Source organism: Bufo gargarizans, chromosome 4 (assembly GCF_014858855.1).
Source record: "Bufo gargarizans isolate SCDJY-AF-19 chromosome 4, ASM1485885v1, whole genome shotgun sequence".
NCBI lineage: Eukaryota > Metazoa > Chordata > Amphibia > Anura > Bufonidae > Bufo > Bufo gargarizans.
Window position 1 is genome coordinate 303,938,058 of NC_058083.1, and position 16,161 is coordinate 303,954,218.

General features: G+C 39.0%; 1 protein-coding gene across 1 annotated transcript in view; it reads right to left on the reverse strand.

Moving 5' to 3' along the window:
• LOC122935391 (titin homolog) overlaps positions 1 to 16,161 on the reverse strand; it is an 848,771-nt gene that overhangs the window by 457,700 nt on the left and 374,910 nt on the right. The window contains exons 25-31 of the mRNA XM_044291163.1: positions 16,058 to 16,096; positions 14,509 to 14,541; positions 14,318 to 14,413; positions 14,002 to 14,097; positions 8,487 to 8,537; positions 4,549 to 4,593; positions 4,241 to 4,291 (exon numbers count right to left, since the gene is read on the reverse strand). Coding sequence (XP_044147098.1) covers positions 4,241 to 4,291; positions 4,549 to 4,593; positions 8,487 to 8,537; positions 14,002 to 14,097; positions 14,318 to 14,413; positions 14,509 to 14,541; positions 16,058 to 16,096 — 411 coding nt within the window. The remainder of the gene's footprint in view (positions 1 to 4,240; positions 4,292 to 4,548; positions 4,594 to 8,486; positions 8,538 to 14,001; positions 14,098 to 14,317; positions 14,414 to 14,508; positions 14,542 to 16,057; positions 16,097 to 16,161) is intronic.

Genomic DNA, 16,161 nt, shown 5'->3' on the forward strand with positions numbered 1-16,161 from the left:
AGACATTTTTTTTGGCACAAGTTAGCGGAAATTTTTTGTTTGTTTTTGTTTTTGTTTTTTCTTACTAAGTCTCATATTCTACTAACTTGTGTCAAAAAATAAAATCTCACATGGACGCACCATACCCCTCACGGAATCCAAATGCGTAAACATTTTTAGACATTTATATTCCAGACTTCTTCTCACGCTTTAGGGCCCCTAAAAAGCCAGGGCAGTATAAATACCCCACATGTGACCCCATTTCGGAAAGAAGACACCCCAAGGTATTCCGTGAGGGGCATATTGAGTCCATGAAAGATTGAAATTTTTGTCCTAAGTTAGCGGAAAGTGAGACTTTGTGAGAAAAAAACAAAAAAAAAAATCAATATCCGTTAACTTATGCAAAAAAAAAAAAATTCTAGGAACTCGCCATGCCACTCATTGAATACCTTGGGGTGTCTTCTTTCCAAAGTGGGGTCACATGTGGGGTATTTATACTGCCCTGGCTTTTTAGGGGCCCGAAAGTGTGAGAAGAAGTCTGGGATCCAAATGTCTAAAAATGCCCTCCTAAAAGGAATTTGGGCCCCTTTGCGCATCTAGGCTGCAAAAAAGTGTCACACATGTGGTATCGCCGTACTCAGGAGAAGTTGGGGAATGTGTTTTGGGGTGTCATTTTACATATACCCATGCTGGGTGAGAAAAATATCTTGGTCAAATGCCAACTTTGTATAAAAAAATGGGAAAAGTTGTCTTTTGCCAAGATATTTCTCTCACCCAGCATGGGTATATGTAAAATGACCCCCCAAAACACATTACCCAACTTCTCCTGAGTAAGGCGATACCACATGTGTGACACTTTTTTGCAGCCAAGGTGGGCAAAGGGGCACCTTTCGGATTTCGCAGGCCATTTTTTACACATTTTGATTGCAAGGTACTTCTTACACATTTGGGCCCCTAAATTGCCAGGGCAGTATAACTACGCCACAAGTGACCCCATTTTGGAAAGAAGACACCCCAAGGTATTCCGTGAGGGGCACGGTGAGTTCCTAGAATTTTTTATTTTTTGTCACAAGTTAGCGGAAAATGATGATTTTTCTTTTTTTTTCTTTTTTCCTTACAAAGTCTCATATTCCACTAACTTGCGACAAAAAATAAAAAATTCTAGGAACTCGCCATGCCCCTCACGGAATACCTTGGGGTGTCTTCTTTCCAAAATGGGGTCACTTGTGGGGTAGTTATACTGCCCTAGCAATTTAGGGGCCCAAATGTGTGAGAAGAACTTTGCAATCAAAATGTGTAAAAAATGCCCTGCAAAATCCGAAAGGTGCACTTTGGAATATGTGCCCCTTTGCCCACCTTGGCAGCAAAAAAGTGTGACACATCTGGTACCGCCGTACTCAGGAGAAGTTGGGCAATGTGTTTTGGGGTGTCATTTTACATATACCCATGCTGGGTGAGAAAAATATCTTGGTCAAATGCCAACTTTGTATAAAAAAATTGGAAAAGTTGTCTTTTGCCAAGATATTTCTCTCACCCAGCATGGGTATATGTAAAATGACACCCCAAAACACATTCCCCAACTTCTCCTGAGTACGGCGATACCAGATGTGTGACACTTTTTTGATGCCAAGGTGGGCAAAGGGGAACATATTCCAAAGTGCACCTTTCGGATTTCACCGGTCATTTTTTACAGATTTTGATTGCAAAGTACTTCTCACACATTTGGGCCCCTAAATTGCCAGGGCAGTATAACTACGCCACAAGTGACCCCATTTTGGAAAGAAGACACCCCAAGGTATTCCGTGAGGGGCATGGCGAGTTCCTAGAATTTTTTATTTTTTGTCGCAAGTTAGTGGAATATGAGACTTTGTAAGGAAAAAAGAGAAAAAAAAAATCATCATTTTCCGCTAACTTGTGACAAAAAATAAAAAATTCTAGGAACTCGCCATGCCCCTCACGGAATACCTTGGGGTGTCTTCTTTCCAAAATGGGGTCACTTGTGGCGTAGTTATACTGCCCTGGCAATTTAGGGGCCCAAATGTGTGAGAAGTACCTTGCAATCAAAATGTGTAAAAAATGGCCTGCAAAATCTGAAAGGTGCACTTTGGAATATGTGCCCCTTTGCCCACCTTGGCAGCAAAAAAGTGTGACACATCTGGTATCGCCGTACTCAGGAGAAGTTGGGGAATGTGTTTTGGGGTGTCATTTTACATATACCCATGCTGGATGAGAGAAATATCTTGGCAAAAGACAACTTTTCCAATTTTTTTATACAAAGTTGGCATTTGACCAAGATATTTTTCTCACCCAGCATGGGTATATGTAAAATGACACCCCAAAACACATTCCCCAACTTCTCCTGAGTACGGCGATACCAGATGTGTGACACTTTTTTGCTGCCAAGGTGGGCAAAGGGGCACATATTCCAAAGTGCACCTTTTGGATTTCACCGGTCATTTTTTACACATTTTGATTGCAAAGTTCTTCTCACACATTTGGGCCCCTAAATTGCCAGGGCAGTATAACTACCCCACAAGTGACCCCATTTTGGAAAGAAGACACCCCAAGGTATTCCGTGAGGGGCATGGCGAGTTCCTAGAATTTTTAATTTTTTGTCGCAAGTTAGTGGAATATGAGACTTTGTAAGAAAAAAATAAATAAATAAAATCATCATCATTTTCCGCTAACTTGTGACAAAAAATAAAAAGTTCTATGAACTCACTATGCCCATCAGCGAATACCTTAGGGTGTCTACTTTCCGAAATGGGGTCATTTGTGGGGGTTTTCTACTGTTTGGGCATTGTAGAACCTCAGGAATCATGACAGGTGCTCAGAAAGTCAGAGCTGTTTCAAAAAGCGGAAATTCACATTTTTGTACCATAGTTTGTAAATGCTATAACTTTTACCCAAACCATTTTTTTTTGCCCAAACATTTTTTTTTTATCAAAGACATGTAGAACAATAAATTTGGCGAAAAATTTATATATGGATGTCGTTTTTTTTGCAAAATTTTACAGCTGAAAGTGAAAAATGTCATTTTTTTGCAAAAAAATCGTTACATTTTGATTAATAACAAAAAAAAGTAAAAATGTCAGCAGCAATAAAATACCACCAAATGAAAGCTCCATTAGTGAGAAGAAAAGGAGGTAAAATTCATTTGGGTGGTAAGTTGCATGACCGAGCGATAAACGGTGAAAGGAGTGTAGTGCCGAAGTGTAAAAAGTGCTCTGGTCATGAAGGGGGTTTCACCTAGCGGGGCTGAAGTGGTTAAGTGATGCAAATCTGCAGGTGGTGTTAGATAGCTTTGATGTTCTATGCCTTGCAGATGCCACCAATGGTATCCTCCAACATCTCTCTACGACTTATTGAAAGAACCTGCTTGGATTGAGTTCTTCAAATTTAAAGGGACACTGACAGGCAAATTTAGCATATTGTGTTATATATCTGACATTACAGGTCTTATACAGTCTATTAAAAGCATGTAAGCATCCCCCCTGTCCACCTTCTAAATACCGAAATATAAAGTTTTATAACTTGCCTGTCTCCTCACCAATCTGCCCAAGGGGCGGCGTTTCATCTGAAAATGCGCCCAGCCAGCTGCTCCCAACTGCCGTTCTGTAGCTCCGCCCAGCTCATCAATATTCACTTCGCTGGGCGGGGCTACAACTCTCCGCACTATCATTAACCCCTTTGGAGATGTGAGTGAGCAGCGCTCTCAAGCGCTGCTTTGAACAGTGCCTGGGGCATGCGCATGAGGCAGAGGCTGCAGCTGCCTCTGGGAACGCAGGCAGGGTGTGTACAGCAGGCGCGATCTAACCACGGCGGGGCGCAGGCGCAGAGGATTAGACGGACGCTGTCAAGAGGATTCTATCAACCATATGCAGGATCGTGACTGGGGAGAGTTGTAGCCCCGCCCAGCGAAGTGAATATTGATGAGCTGGGCGGGGCTACAGAACGGCAGTTGGGAGCGGCTGGCTGGGCGCATTTTCAGATGAAACGCCGCCCCTTGGGCAGATTGGTGAGGAGACAGGCAAGTTATAAAACTTTATATTTCGGTATTTAGAAGGTGGACAGGGGGAATACTTACATGCTTTTAATAGACTGTATAAGACCTGTAATGTCAGATATATAACACAATATGCTGAATTTGCCTGTCAGTGTCCCTTTAAGTAAAACTGTCAGGGAAATTGGTAATAATAACAACAACAAAAATAATAATAATATAGAAAATTAAGTAAATATGTCATAATAACTTTAGTACCTTTTGTTACTGGCAGACACAATATCTGTTCTTCTTTTTCCTTTTCAGGTTCTGAAATAAGAATTTTATAATTTATGTCTTGATATGAGTCTATACAAATTTACAAATATTGGGAACATAATAACTGCAAATGGAAACCATTTGAAGGTTGACTCCTACTAAATTAATAAAATGTATTAGTCTTCACAAAATTTGACTAGGGTACAAGAGTTAATACAAGACAGGATATAGGGGGAGGAAGGGGATGTAGCTGGAGTTTTTCAATGAAACAGCATGAGGGTGAGATGAGGTAAATAGACAAAAAATACCTGTTGGTATTGGTGTGATAATTCTTTCCCGCTCTTTTACAACCACTGAAAGACAAATTTAGATTATTTCATACAGTAAGACAGGCCATATTCTGCTCAATAGGCAAGATACAAATTGGTATTATTTTATTTTCCCATTGCTGGCCTGTTGTTGGAATAAGTATGAGGTTACACCATTATTTAAAACAGATAAGTAAGGTTATTACTAGTGATGGGCAAAGTTTAGTCAAATTCAATTTGGCTGCTTTGATTCCTGACGAATTGCACGCGCCTCTCCCTGTCATTGTACCCCTGAGATGACACGTTCATCGCTGATCGTGGCATCTGACATTAATATCAAAAAGTATCATTTAAAAAAAATCTTTACCTCATACTTACCTCATCCATTTGATTGCGGGGAGCTGGCTGACGCCAGCTTGATTAAAGATCCAGCACGAAATCTTGCGTGGCCCAGGCTGATGTCACCATGTCTGGCTGGCGTGGTGATGTCATACATCACCTTGCACAGCATTTTGAGCGGGATTTTCAATCAAGATGGCGGCTGGCTCTTCACGCTCAAACGGATGAGGTAAGTGTGATGTTTTTTTAATTTGTTAACCCATTTTGGGGAAAATGTAATTGTTACAATGAAGCACTAGGACATTTGACTTTATGGAGAATGAAATTTTCCCTAAAATTCAAACTAGGTGGACTTCAATTAGATCAACACTAGTTATGACTAAACACATACAGCACTATAAATAAATATTAGAAAATTATTAACTCAGTTGAGGGATTTTCATAATAATCCTATGAGACGATAAGCTATGCCTGATCTTTCCTTATGAAAGGGCTGGGATGAAAGCTATGGGTCTGGGTAAAAATGTAAGAAATGTAATCATCTGTATAGCTTGAAGTTTATTTTCTGTTAAAAATGTTAATTGTGGTATTAAGAAGATTTACTTGCTGTAGAGACTGCTTTGATCTCAACACTCTGGATGCCTAAAGGTACACCTGCTGTATATTGGAAGAAAGCATTAAAAAATACACTGAAAAAAAATATAAACTCAACACTTTCGGTTTTGCATGAGCTGAACTAAAAGATCTGAAACATTTTCTACATACAGAAAAGACCCATTACTCTCAAATATTGTTCACAAATCTGTCTAAATCTGTGTTAGTGGCCACTTCTCCTTTGCCGAGATAATCCATCCAACCTCACAGGTGTGGCATATCAAGGTGCTGATTAGACAGCATAGATATTGCCTTAGACTGCCCACAATAAAAAGCCACTCTTAAATCTGCACAGTTTTGCCTTACTGGGGAGGGGGGTCAGAAAACCAGTCAGTATCTGGTGTGGCCACCATTTGCCTCACACAGTGCAACACATCTCAGTCGCATAGAGTTGATCAGGTTGTTGATTGTGGCCTGTGGAATGTTGGTCCACTCCTCTTCAATAGCTGTGCGAAGTTGGATAATATTGGCAGGAACTGGAACACGATGTCGTATATGCTGATCCAGACCATTCCAAACATGCTCAATGGGTGACATGTCCGGTGAGTATGCTGGCCATGTAAGAACTGGGATGTTTTTAGCTTCCAGGAATTGTGTACAGATCCTTGCAATATAGGGCCGTGCATTATCATGCTGCAACATGAGGTGATGGTCATGGATGAATGGCACAACAATGGGCCTCAGGATATTATCACATTATCTCTGTGCATTCAAAATGCCATAAAAAAAATACACCTGTGTTCGTTGTCCATAACATACGCCTGCCCATACCATAATCCCACCGCCACCATGAGCCACTCGATCCACAACGTTCAGGTCAGCAAACCACTCACCCACACGACGCCATACACGCTGTCTGCCATCTGCCCTGAACAGTGAAAACGCGACTCATGCATAAACAGAACGCCTCTCCAATGTGCCATACGCCATAGAATGTGAGCATTTGCCCCCTCAAGTTGGTTACGTTGATGAACTACAGTCAGTTTTAGACCCCGATGAGGACGACAAGCATGCAGATGAGCTTGCCCTGACAGTTTGTGCAGAAATTCTTTGGTTATGCAAACAGATTGTTGCTGCAGTTGTCCGGATGGCTGGTCTCAGACGATCATGGAGGTGAACATGCTGGATGTGGAGGTCCTTGGCTGGTGTTGTTACACGTGTTCTGCGGTTGTGAGGCTGTTTGGATGTACTGCCAAATTCTCAGAAACTCCTTTGAAGATGGCATTAGGTAAAGAAATGACTATTCTTGCAGTCAGCATGCCAATTACACGCTCCCTCAAACATTGCTACATCTGTCTCATTGTGCTGTGCGGTCAAACTGCACATTTCTGAGTGGCCTTTTATTGTGGCCCGTCTAAGGCACTGTGCAATATTCATGCTGTCTAATGAGCACCCTGATATGCCACACCTGTGAGGTGGGATGGATTATCTTGACAAAGGAGAACTGCTCACTAACACAGATTTAGATTTGTGAACAATATTTGAGAGTAATGGGTCTTTTGTGAATGTAGAAAATGTTTTAGATCCTTGAGTTCAGCTCATGCAAAATGGGAGAACAACCCGAAAGTGCTGCGTTTATATTTTTGTTTAGTGTATAAAAAAGTCAAATAGATGTTGACTCAGAAGTAAAGGTATATATATTGAGAAGCAATTTGTAATAATATGGAGGAATGAAAAGGCCAAACATGAGGGCATTATACGGTATGCTGCTAGATAACAAAATATTGGCTATGAATTAGGGAAGACCATCTAACAGACAAATTTAGGTTGAAAGTATATTTTGCATCAATGGGAAGCCTTTCTAGACCTTTTGGGTTTAATTTTATAAATATTGTAAGACTTTTTCTTTACACTATTACCCCCTAATTGTGTAGATAAATCCCTTTAAAGATATGTGGGGTATTTACAAAAGGCTTTACACCAATTTTTGGCATAGAAAAGTCACAAAAATTGGTGCAAACAGCATTTTGACCTAAAATACTGTAACTTTTTACTTTTCTTGCTCCTCCAACCATTTTACAATAAAGGCTGGAGCTTAGCAGAAGGAGTGGGACCATAGTACCCAACATATTTACAATAATTTACAACAGAAAATGTGCGTAAAATATTTCTGCAATCTGCTCCAGCTTCTAGCTGCCATAGATTTAAGTTTCTGGCACACGGACAACACAGATATGTTAAATTTATCAAGAGCTGTGCGCTTCTGAATAAATTGCCCACATCTTACTCCAGCAGACTTTTTAGTAAGACTGACATGTGAAATGTAATCAAATAACATATGAAAAGTAAAGAAATGTGTACTTAAAAATGGAATGGTTCATATGTTAGAGCTGTAGGCACCAAGTAGGAGGAGATGAACAGATTGATATATATATTTTTGTGGGAAAAGATTCAGACTAGAGCCTCAGTCACATGTCAGTGTTTTGGTCAGTTATTTCCATCAGTGATTGTGAGCCAAAACCAGGATTTGAGCCTCCACAGACATAAGGTATAAGAGAAAGATCTGCACCTGCTCTGTGTTTAGAGCTGCATCTGGTTTTGGCTCACAATCACTGACCAAAACACTGATGTGTGAATGAGGCATAACTTGAATTGTATTCATTTAAATTCCTGCTCCTTCTGGGCTTTTAAGTCAAGGAGGCGGTGATTGATAGCCTTCCCTCTATGACTGTGTATACAGAGATAACTGTCGATCACTGATAGGACCACCTCCTTGACTTCAAAGCCCATAATGAGAAGGAATTTAAATTAAGAAAACACAAGTTTGACTGAATCATTTCCTAAAAAATATATATATCAATCTGCTCAGCTCATCCTGTTCTATAACGTGCTGCCTACAGCTTACATTGCATTTTCATGGTGACCGGTTCCCATTAATATTTATTAATTATAAAAATTACTTTTTTTTAATGTTTTTTATGTGTTATACTTTTTTTTACTTTTACCTTCTGGTTGTGGGACAATAATAGTTTTTTCTTCTTGCTGCTTTTCTGGCTCTGAAAGAAGTTATACATAGTTAACATAGTATAAAACATTTATTATGTTGAAAAATGCTGCACGGTATACATTAATGGGAATTGCATGAGATAATCTCGCCATTAATATTTAATATGAGGAAAATGTTAAAAACTTGATCGTAACAGAAATATATTAGATAGATTAGTAACCATATGCTGGGATTGTCAGCTTCACAGTATGTCTTTATGTTCTCCCATTATTTGAAATATTTCTTCTTTAGAAGCAAATCAGTGCGAGATGGATTATGTTGTATCAAAGCTGAATTTCTTTAAATTAGGCAGATAAAGAAACCAAACTGAATAAAATTTATCTAGCAATTATCACTGCAAAATATCAAATTACTCCCACTAGTGGATAACAACTGACTTCTAGTCTCACTCCGACTCTGTGTCCATAATCTCAATACAATTTAATTGTGTATAGAGCTCTTAGCTTACATGTATGAGTGAGGAAAAATTGCTACTGACTTTTTATGAAGTGCTTGCACTTTCAGTCCTTTATTTGCAAAACATTAAAATCAGTTTGTAGGCTCGCAGGCCTGTGTTTCTGAGACGCCAAGTTGTGGGCACATGATGGAGTAGGTTACAACTCTGCTTCTCAGAAACAAGTGAGTAGCAATTTTTCCTCACTCATACATGTAAGCTAAGAGCTAGATACAACTGAATTGTATTAAGATTCTAGCAATTATCACACACAAGTAAGTTATATTTTATATAAAGTTAAAGGATGCGGGAACCGCGCTCTAAATACAAAGTAAATGTCAGTGAGTCTCTCCTGCAAATATAGGGAAAAAATCCGGTAAAATGTCCAGTTAATGAAGATGGAAAGTTCACTGGACCAGGATGTTCATAAGATGTTTAAACAGTTCCCCTGCTACTGATCCATAAGTAGCATAACTGACCAAATTCCGGACCCAAAAGAGAGGTGAAAGCTGCTGGAAAATGTCAGTAATTCATCCACAGACACCTCCTGCTGATCCACAGATCTCGTGCTGAGTATCCAGCCTCTAAATCCAACCACCGAACCTTCAAAGGAATAAAGACAGATGGTGCAGTACCCTCGGTATCTTCAATAGTAAGGATTTTATTATACTTACAATCAAGAAGTTTAAAATTTGCACATAAAAAAGGCCTTTTTTATGTGCAAATTTTAAACTTCTTGATTGTAAGTATAATAAAATCCTTACTATTGAAGATACCGAGGGTACTGCACCATCTGTCTTTATTCCTTTGAAGGTTCGGTGGTTGGATTTAGAGGCTGGATACTCAGCACGAGATCTGTGGATCAGCAGGAGGTGTCTGTGGATGAATTACTGACATTTTCCAGCAGCTTTCACCTCTCTTTTGGGTCCGGAATTTGGTCAGTTATGCTACTTATGGATCAGTAGCAGGGGAACTGTTTAAACATCTTATGAACATCCTGGTCCAGTGAACTTTCCATCTTCATTAACTGGACATTTTACCGGATTTTTTCCCTATATTTGCAGGAGAGACTCACTGACATTTACTTTGTATTTAGAGCGCGGTTCCCGCATCCTTTAACTTTATATACTTTAGGAGTTTGACCCTACTCCCTTAAGGGCACCGCTGCTATTGTCTATTTCCATACCAGTTAACACTATATTTTTTCTCTAAGTTATATTTTATGTTTATTTCAAACATTGAAGACTTTTTACTTCTATTGTTTTGTAATGGTACATTTCTACTTATTTATTGTTAAATGGATTGCTATTTCCACAAATTTACTCAATCAGCATAAATATCTGGCTTGGAAAATCACCATTATGCATACTCCTGAAAATAAAGAAGCTGTTACTTTAGCTAAAATTACCTTTGACCATATTTTTCTTGAAAATGTCAGTACTGTTCTCCCAGATTGACCTTAAAGGGGTTGTGTGATTGAAGACATTGGTGGAATATTGCTAGGATATGCCACCAATGTCAGATAGATGTGGGTCCCACCTATCTCTAGAACAGGGTTCTCTGGGAGTTTGGAAAATAGTCAAGTGAGCATGCTTGGCTACTTTCAGAAGTCCCATAGAAGTGAATGGAGAGTGAACCGTACATACATGGCCAACCCTCCACTCACCTCTATGGGACTGCTGGAAATAGCTGATCCAGCGCTTGTGCAGTTTTCCCTGATTCACTTTGCAGGCCCTGTTCTGTAGATGAGTGCGGGTGCCGAAGTTGGGACCTATCGGACATTGGTAGCATATCCTAGAGCTATGCCATATGACACTCTAGGGTCTACCAGAACTGTACCCAAACCCTTTCAAGAACTTTAATGTCAAGACAGCATTAGTAAAAGTGACAGTGACATATAAGGCTATGGGTAAATGTATGATTGCCCATGGTAACAAACAGCCAGTACTGTCAGTTGTCTTTTTTTAAAGTAAAACATGGTCCACAAATTATCCCTTTTTGATGACATTTGGCTTTATCTATGTCTTTTGATCTGTAAAATGATGGCTGCGGTTTTGAAAGATTCATCACAATCGAAATGCAAGAGACTCAGATTTTTATGCAATAAGATTTTGGGACATTCAAGACAAATTTGATCAGCTTAGAGCTGATTCACCCACCTTTACATGTAATACATGGATTCAGTGACTACTCCAGGCATTGTCTGAATATTTATTATATGCACTATTCCATTTTTGTTATTTATTATCTGTTACATGAGGCTATATGTTTAAGAATATTTTTCACTATGTACTTTTTTTTACTGCAGTCAGGTCACAACCAATCCTGATAATTTTATTCAACCACTTGTTCTCTAATCTCCACTCCATTTTTACATATTGTTGTCAGATGTTTCAAATATTCATTAATACATGCTATGTTATAATTGTGGCTAATGTGGGACTTCCTTTACTTTTATTGGTGTATTATATCATTCCTTTTTGCTTGTAGAGACTTTCTTCTCTATTATCTAACCTGTAAAATAGTGGCCACCATTTTGAGAGATTTGTTCAAATCAAATCCCCCCTTACGTGGGGAAAATTGGCTTCTACCTCACAGTTTGTTTGGTTTTTGCCTTCCTCTGGATCAAATTTCAGCATAACAGGCTAAACTGGATGGACAGATTTCTTTTTTCGGCCTTATAAACTATGTTACTATGTTACTAAATCACAAAAGATCCAGATTCTGATGGAATCCATAATGTTGGGAAATTTGAGACAAATGTGATTAGTTTAGAATCAATTTGCTCATCTCATACAGTATAGTACATAGTTTCACAGAGTACCCCAAAATGAGACATGCAGGTTAATAGGCTGGAATCCCAATCTGGAGACCCTCTTTTGTAGCATCCATATGCCTAATAGTGTACAGTCATGGCCAAAAGTTTTGAGAATGACACAAATATTAGTTTTCACAAAGTTTGCTGCTAAACTGCTTTTAGATCTTTGTTTCAGTTGTTTCTGTGATGTAGTGAAATATAATTACACGCACTTCATACGTTTCCAAGGCTTTTATCGACAATTACATTACATTTATGCAAAGAGTCAGTCTTTGCAGTGTTGGCCCTACTTTTTCAGGACCTCTGCAATTCGACTGGGCATGCTCTCAATCAACTTCTGGGCCAATTCCTGACTGATAGCAACCCATTCTTTCATAATCACTTCTTGGAGTTTGTCAGAATTAGTGGGTTTTTGTTTGTCCACCCACCTCTTGATGATTGACCACAAGTTCTCAATGGGATTAAGATCTGGGGAGTTTCCAGGCCACGGACCCAAAATGTCAACGTTTTGGTCCCTGAGCCACTTAGTTATCACTTTTTCCTTATGGCACGGTGCTCCATCGTGCTGGAAAATGCATTGTTCTTCATCAAACTGTTGTTGGATTGTTGGAAGAAGTTGCTGTTGGAGGGTGTTTTGGTACCATTCTTTATTCATGGTTGTGTTTTGGGGCAAAATTGTGAGTGAGCCCACTCCCTTGGATGAGAAGCAACCCCACACATGAATGGTCTCAGGATGCTTTACTGTTGGCATGACACAGAACTGATGGTAGCGCTCACCTTTTCTTCTCCGGACAAGCCTTTTTCCTGATTCCCAAAACAATCGGAAAGAGGCTTCATCGGAGAATATGACTTTGCCCCAGTCCTCAGCAATCCATTCACCATATTTTCTGCAGAAGATTAATATGTCATTGATGTTTTTTTTGGGAGAGAAGTGGCTGCTTTGCTGCCCTTCTTGACACCAGGCCATCTTCCAAAAGTCTTCGCCTCACTGTGCGTGCAGATGCGCTCACACCTGCCTGCTGCCATTCCTGAGCAAGCTCTGCACTGGTGGCACTCCGATCCCGCAGCTGAATCCTCTTTAGGAGACGATCCTGCTGGACTTTCTTGGACGCCCTGAAGCCTTCTCAACAAGAATTGAACCTCTTTCCTTGAAGTTCTTGATGATCCTATAAATTGTTGATTGAGGTGCAATCTTAGTAGCCACAATATCCTTGCTTGTGAAGCCATTTTTATGCAACGCAATGATGGCTGCATGCGTTTCTTTGCAGGTCACAATGATTAACAATGGAAGAACAATGATTTCAAGCATCACTCTCCTTTTAACAGGTCAAGTCTGCCATTTTAACCCAATCAGCCTGACATAATGATCTCCAGCCTTGTGCTCGTCAACATTCTCACCTGAGTTAACAAGACGATTACTGAAATGATCTCAGCAGGTCCTTTAATGACAGCAATGAAATGCAGAGGAAAGTTTTTTTTGGGATTAAGTTAATTTTCATGGCAAAGAAGGACTATGCAATTCATCTGATCACTCTTCATAACATTCTGGAGTATATGCAAATTGCTATTATAAAAACTTAAGCAACAACTTTTCTAATTTCCAATATTTATGTAATTCTCAAATTTTTTGCCAAGACTGTACATGGGACAGCAGTGTTATGATATGCCAATCCTATTACATAACTGTTTGGCATTTCTGAAAGATAACTCTGTTATGCATTGATAATTAAGCTGTATACTTGAGACAAAAACTGATAAAGAAGAAGTTGGCCTCCTGAGGCAGACACTTTTACACTAATGTTTCAGTTATGAGCGTCTGACACGTTCATCAATATGTCCATCATGTATTGCTCCATAGCTGAGTCAAAATTAACTGTCAAACATCACATAATTTTAATTGTCTTACAGATTTAAGGCAAGTTCACACAAGCACTTTAAGTTCCATTTGGCTCTATTACAGGAACACAACTAACAAAAAAAGTGTGGAGCCATCAAACGATGCTAACGAATAGAGCTCGCCAGACTCCATTGGGATCTGTTGGGTTTACTTTAGAAAACCCACACTTTTGCCAGACACAATAATGTGCATGCTGCCCCTAGCAGTCTCTGACACAAATGTGAACATAGCCTAACAAGGATTATTAACATCTCACATGCATTTACCAGTACATAAATTTAACATTAATGAAATTAAAGTATTACCTGCAATAGGTAGAAGGGGTTTTTCAGGTTCAATTTCCATTTTGGGTTCTACAACAGGCACAGTTACTTTCTCTTCTTTCTTTTGCTCTTCATGCTCTGAGGAAAAGCAAGAGTTTATATGAGTAATTTTCCATATGTTACATGTGCATGCATGAAAGATTAAGTGGAGAACGTAGGACATTAAATTCTACCTAGAACTTTTTCTAAAACTTTCTCCTCTTTTTCTGCTTCTAAAATTAATAGATATAATTGATAGATAATTGTCTTTGCATTTACCAGTACATAAATGTATCATTAATGAAAATTTAAGTATTACCTGCAACAGGTGGAAGTGGTTTTTCAGGTTCAATTTCCATTTTAGGTTCTACAATGGGCACAGTTACTTTCTCTTCTTTCTTTTCTTTTTCATGCTCTGAGGAAAAGCAAGAGTTTATATGAGTAATTTTCCATATGTTACATGTGCATGTATGAGAGATTAAGTGTAAAACGTAGGTCATTAAATTCTACCTAGAACTTTTTCCCAAACTTTATCTTCTATTTCTGCTTTTAAAAGAAAAAGATAAAATTGGCAGAAAAATAACATTGTTGTTTTTAGCTGTTAAATGTTCTGTTACAATAATATTAATAAAATATTTATGACCACTGAGTATATGCACAAGGAACACAAACAGTGCGAAAAAATTTACATAAAAAGAAGGACATCTTCTGCATTTGTTACTAATATTCTGCTTTATCTCCTGAACGTTTGATTTTATATCGATTTAGGATTGTCTGGGGTTGTCTGGGCAAAACTTCACGTTTCTAATGTACTTTATTTACTTGTGATGTCTATATTACAAGATCCGAACTCTGAGCATATAAGCCCATCCACTGCTCCCATTGACTTTGCATCCATTTCTGCGCTTTTCCCCTCTGAGAATCGGAATGCATCACTGCCTAAAGGCCCCCAATACACATTCAATGGCTGTCATCCATACTATCCCTACTATTTGGCAGACAGCTATCTCTCTCAACTCCATCCCAGCTTCCCCAAACCTCTATGCGGACAGCACAGAAGATCTGCCTAACAAGGATATATGGCTTACGAAATATAGCAAATTGCAGAGAATAGCAACAAAAGCTATAGTAAGTGCTGCCATATAGTCATCTTACATATACATTGGTCACAAGAAGCCAAAAAGTGGCCAACCCATTTAAAGGACATAGTATTTTACAGTTGAAAGGGTTGGTGTTGGAGATGTTTTGCCCGTGAACATTCAACTGCATTGCCATCCTCAGGATTGAAATTGTTGAATAAGGAAGCAGGACACTAAAGCCAATGGCTTCTGTCCCTGTTGTTCATTTTCATAGGCAACTAAGCATGAAGCCTTTGAGGCAGTAGAATGGAGCAGGTTGCCACAAAGCGATGACATAATCACAACCACCTGCACCAGTTTTCAAGTGGTGCAATGACATTGTCTTGACTGCCTGCAGCAAGATGCAGGGAGCATTATTATTAATGGGGCACTCTGGGACAGAATTTTTACTATTGTTGGGACTTTTGGGAAAGCTATTACTATGGGAGGAACTATGTATATGGCACTATTATTTATGCAATATTGTATTTGGGGGCATTGGGGGCGCAGAGTGGGCATAATATGGGGTGTGGAAGTGGAATAACACTGTTGGGGCATCTAGAAGGGAATGATGATGGAAAGGCAAGGATCCTAATATTTGTTTTGCAAACTCTGCAGAGATGGGACATTGCTGAAAGTAGTCATTATGGCGGTCTGGGCTGACTTGAGAAGATGTGGAAAAATAATGTGTATTATGAGAGAAAATATCGCTGGATATAATAGGTTTGGTAACACTGAATATAATGTCCATCCAAATACTTCTTCAGAACTAGGGTTGGGGGATTGGATTGAGGACTTGACATATATATATATTGGGATTCGGGCATATGAAAATTGAATAAGGGAGAGATCTCACAATATATTTATTTATTTACTATTAGTCCAATTTTCTAATATTACCAATCATTAAAAAAAAATATATGCATTCAATATCAATGTACCTGTTTGCAATGGTATAACAATTTTTTCCTCTTCTTTTTCTAAAACAAATAAATTATATATATTGTATATATTACTGTAATACAGAAAATGTATCTTTAAATAG